Here is a 5,457-nt window from a genome sequence, read left to right on the forward strand (position 1 = left end):
GGAGGGATACTTTTTGTTAAGAAAGATAATTTAAGAATGTAGTTTAAGCTAGACTATAGTTTAAGAATGTTTTTGGCCAAAACTATACATTTTACTCTAGTTAGTTTAAGAGTATCAAGACGATTCATGATATCAGAAACATCGTAACAAAGAACGAAAGCATGCTTTGACAGTTACTGATGTTAGCGCTGCTTCACTCTTAGCAAAAAACTGCAAGTCAAGTAGTTGAGGATCATATGGTAAAATACAATAGAACGATTGCGGGTGCAATTCATAGTTCCTAAACCTACAAACAATGTTTATTTATACAACTAGTGCAACAAATGGGTCAAAAAGAAAGGATTTGATTTAGAATTCATAAATCATCAGCCGGCGGAATCTCACTCAAGTCCAGTCCATCCTCGGGTAGTTCAGAGGTCAGCGGACCTAAAATCCCATCAGAGTTGAGGGTCAATCCACTCTGAGAAGTTACAAAAGAAAGGGGTTACAGAAGTCAGTACTCTCAATCAAATGCAAGTATTTCAACGCAAAGAAAATGACGATAACTTTAACTCTCACTTGAAGCACATCAGAATACAAGTTAATTTATATGATACTTTTGTGTTTAGAAATGTTCTATAACATTTGACTTCATTTCACTAGTATTATGTTTCAAGGATAGAGGTGATACTACCGAAATTTGTAAGGAGAAAGTACCACCAATCAGCAATCTCTAAATTAAACCACATTTGGTTAGCTGAACAAAGGGAGACGATTAAGCCAAAACACTAGAACCTAAGAAGTTGAACTTAAGTATTTGTGTTCCTTCGTTTCTTTGTTCTCCTATGCCCATTTCCTTCTCTGTTCTCAGCCAATTCTCATTTCCTGATGTGGAAAGAAAGGAAGAGAGAATTCAGTAGCTTCTTTAACTTCTGCCTTCCAGTAATTGTCTTCACATCTTCTTTCACTCTCGGGGCTAGTACGATCCTCAACTTTGCTGCTTCTTTTCTCTTTCCTTCTCTCTTTGTTTTTTTTTTGACAAGGGCAATCCGCAGCCTCTATCCTTTGGGTACACACAGGGTAAAACTCTCACTCCTATGCAATAGCTCGCAAACCACATAAGAGAGGTAACACCCACTAGGCAAGCCCGGTGCGAAGAGCTCGACCCAGAAGGCAAACCCCTTGCTTTTGGTGGCAAGGAGTTTTGAACTTGAGACCTCCAACATTGAAGTCCTAAGCCCAAACCACTGGTCCACCCCGAAGGGTCAAACGTTCACCAACCAATCTTTGTCTTCATCCTCTTCTCTCCCTTCTCCATATTTTTAAAGCATGTTTCAACTAATCTCTATATCCTCTAGCCAATGAGAACAAGACAGTTCTTCTTCCCCATATCTTGTTCTTTCTAATTTCAGAGGTTATATATATTCACAAAAACATAGAAAGAACTTAATTGGCAGAGTTCTATTACAACATAGCGTCAACAGTTGATGTAAAGTTACTTATGTCCTTTGCTATTGGAATTTAAATACTTCGTATGTTACAAAATCTCTTGTATTGGGTTTCACTAAGCAAGTAATAACCCGGAAAAAGAAGACATGTTCAAAGAAGAGGATGTGGTAACCACAATATAGATTTGGTGTAGCCAAACTATGTCCTGTTCTATTCCCACCCATTTTACCCCACTTAAAGTGGTGATGATAGTCGAATTGCCTGGTCTTGCCCTAAAAGTGTCCTGTTGTGACCTCTCCATGATATACAAAATATTGACATGCTTCATATAAGATTAAAGGGAGAAAGCTTTCAAATCATAATATTTTCAATTTTTGTTATGCCTAAATATGAAGCAGTTATCACATTAGTAATTAAAATACCTCAGGCTGGAACCTCAGCATATCTGCACGGGCCATGGCTTCAGCTTGGGCAATTCTCTGCCTGAATGTCTGGGCCATCTCTTCAGCCTATAAAAACCAAATTGCAAGTTTTAATTCACAATTAAAATATTAAATTTACTTTATCGAATATTGAAATAAACTTTTATTTGGAAAGGCCATCCCAAATAATCCTGTACTTTTGACAAAAAAGAAGAAGAAGAAGAAGAAAATGGATGGAGCAAGAAGCCACTGGCAACAGTACATATTAAATTAACCCTGTATTTTTGACAAAAAGGAAAGCCCTATACTTCTTAAAGCATTTTCAGAACATGTCTGGAATTTTGACGAAAATGCAAACTGAATCATTTTGATAGAGTGGAATGAGATGATTTAACTTTTGGTATTTCGAAAGAATAAATTATTTCCACTAAGAAAGATTAATTGAAACAGAAAAAGAGACAAGAGGCAAAGAATTACTGAAGAATATCCAGGTGCACAGCATAACCATAGTAGACAAAAGAAACTATTTTGGCATCAAGAGAACTGAACTCAAGAAAACATTGGTATAATGTGCAACTATGAATTCGTGATGTAGTTATAAATACAGATTAACAAATAACACTTGGAAATACTTACCTTCTCAAAGACAAGCTTTGGATTGCGAATCATGTCACCAGGTGTAGGCTCTAGCTTCTTTGTAGAAAGGCTCACTCGACCTCTCTCACGGTCATGGCTCAATATCATGACCTACAACGAGATTGAGCAGATAATTGCAGATTTTCGTCAAAAGTGGACAGATATTTCATAGCTTAAGAAATTTCTATACACACCTTGAGTGTGTCACCAGGCTGGAGGACTGTTGCAATATCTGAGACACGATCATGACTAATCTGGCTCACATGAAGAAGGCCATTGATCCCACCAATGTCAATGAAGGCACCATATGGTTTTAAGCTCTGAACAGTTCCAAGAACAACTGAGCCTATGCCCAATTGTGCCTGACTATCAGCCATGGCCTTACGATTGCTGAGAACAAGTCTGGATTGCTCTTCATCAACCTCAACAAACTTCAGAGGAAGCTCCTTTTCCAAAAGCTCCTCCGCAGTTGATTTCTGAAACATCAAAAAATTGTTTTTGGGATATGGCACACTGAAAGAGAGATCTTGAGATGAGTTTCAAATAATCATAGTAATTTTTTGTTGGAAACACAGAAAGACAAAGCTCCAACCCACCAAATTATATAAACATAGTTTGATTTTGAATCAAGATGTAAATTCATAGGTGAAAAAGCTGAGTTGATAATGGATAGCAACATAGAGCCTATGGTGTATACAACTATACTCTATTGTGTCTTATTTTAAAAAATAATCGCGACATTCTCAAGGGTCCATGGCGCAAGGTTCGAAACTCGTTGGATGATGGATTTGCTCCTCTACCCTTCTCTATTTAAATACTAGAGTTTTGCTGGGGTTTGCACTTAAAAGGCCTATATTCTATTGCCTTTTGACTTACAAATCACCAAGATATCCCTCAGATTAGTACTATTGCAAACCATTTTGAATTTTTATGGTTACTAAGGCATAGATACAATATCCTCTTTTTGCCACCTTCCTTATGCTTAACATGTTTCTCCTAGGCCTCATAATGCCACTTCAGTTGATCTTTTAATTTAGAATTCAGATACTTGTTATAGCTAATCTTTTTTTATGATATATTTGTTAGTACAATTAATTGTTTGTTAGAGCCAGTTTACATTTCTTTAACTTCAATTAATTGATCCAACATTCTTCAGGGCAGATCCCATATCATTTCAGAAAAGAAATCTCTTTCTGCCACATGAAAGCTGTCTCACTTTTAACCAAAAAGCCAAAAACCAAAAACATTTGTACTTTAACTATTGTAAAGGGATAGAGTAATCGTGTAGAATATTCCAGAGGTTTGTTTATTACTTAGGAGATTAATTATCTTTAATAGGATCTTGTAAAACACTACCTTATTAGGATTAGGATAACCATTCTTATAAAATGAGCCATTCTGAATTGAGTTTCAATCTGCGAAACAAGTAGGTTTCTTTCCTCCCATTTCTCTTTTACAATATGAATATGTTTGATCTGGATGACAGAAGATGTACAAGAATAGGTTATACGTCATGTGATGAATATACAACTAACCGTTGATATCTGGGAGAATGGAACAAAACCACGAAGGCCCTCCACCAGAGCGACCACTCCACCTTTATTTGCACCAACCACCTGCGAAACCATCCACAGAAATAGAAATGAATGAATGTGCTATTCAAAGATGAGATTAAAAGGATATGGCTAATAAATAAATAAGATAAAAAATCATGACATGAAGAGGTGTACCATCAAACACATACCTTGCCTTTGATGACAACATCTTCAGCTTGAAGCTGCCTGCATCTCTCCCATGCAAGGTCATACTGAATTGATCGCAAACTCAAAACCAAACTATCATCAGCTTCATTTTCTCCAACTACCACAAACTCCTCACGCAAACCAGGAAATATTCCGGCTTCCTCTACATGTCTGATGGTGTGAAGTGAAGCTTCTCGTAAAGGCAAGTATGCAGATGATTTTGCAGTAATGTCAACTAGAGCTCCATTTGCATCTACAGAAAAAACCGTTCCTTTGACCTAAACAGACAATCAAAATAGTAACTTTAAGCTCAAAAATTCAATAATAAACAGTAACAGTCAATCACGGATTTCAATTGTATACAATATGAGTTAAAAAAACAGCACTCAATTAACAGCAACTGTAGGTGAGCAAAAAAGAAGCAAAATTGAGAGCTAACCTTAGTACCAACTTCGGAGTCAAAATCATATTTTTCAAGGGCAGAATGAAAATCATCAACAGTAAAGGCAACACCTTCCATAGGTGTAGTGCGGCATCTCTCATAGGCATCCTCAAACATCTCTTTAAGTTTTAGTCTTTCTCTTGTTTGTGCATTTGCAACCACAGCTGCAGCTTGTACTACAATTCTTGGCTTCTGCTTACTCTGATGATGATAATTACTGGGATTCACAAGCCTTGTTGTCGAAATTGGTGGGCACTTCAACCCAACGAATTGCTGTGTTAGACAAGCCATTTTTCGCTCTCACTAGATGAATACTTCGTTGAGTTACACACCATGCCTTCTTTGCCCAGTAGATAGATAAGATAAAGGAAGATAAACAAAAACAGAGGTCCCACTTAATTTTCTTAGCTGGGCTTCTCAACACTTGGGCTTCTTAGGTAAGGGAGTAGGTAAGGTTTTTATTTTTTGGAAAACTACGTAATTACACGACTTAAATTTCTATTATTTGAATTAATTACAAAAATTCCCTATTTCCTTCTCTCTCTTGACATCCGGATACATCACTTCACCTCTATCAATATATTACAACTTTGTTTGTGTACAATGTATCTGGTACAAATGTTATTGTTGATACATAACCACAATTACTTCAAACCTAAATCAGTATGAATATGATTTATAGTTATGTATCTCATACATAACTTACATATCTGATACATAACTTATGTATCATTTGCTATGTATCAAACGAAGAAATAATATATACGAGAGTTTTGAAAAATCCAAG

General features: G+C 36.4%; 1 protein-coding gene across 1 annotated transcript; it reads right to left on the reverse strand.

The window, feature by feature from the left end:
• Positions 1-225: 225 nt before the first annotated feature.
• Positions 226-5,005, reverse strand: LOC125873117 (30S ribosomal protein S1, chloroplastic-like). Its single transcript, XM_049553997.1, has 7 exons — positions 4,668-5,005; positions 4,231-4,506; positions 4,022-4,102; positions 2,681-2,962; positions 2,487-2,597; positions 1,851-1,937; positions 226-460 (listed from the first exon to the last, which is right to left on the reverse strand). Exons 1-7 carry the CDS (start codon positions 4,959-4,961, stop codon positions 356-358), a joined length of 1,236 nt encoding a protein of 411 aa, XP_049409954.1. The 5' UTR covers positions 4,962-5,005; the 3' UTR covers positions 226-355.
• Positions 5,006-5,457: the final 452 nt, after the last annotated feature.

This window comes from Solanum stenotomum, chromosome 1 (assembly GCF_019186545.1).
Source record: "Solanum stenotomum isolate F172 chromosome 1, ASM1918654v1, whole genome shotgun sequence".
Taxonomy (NCBI): Eukaryota; Viridiplantae; Streptophyta; class Magnoliopsida; order Solanales; family Solanaceae; genus Solanum; species Solanum stenotomum.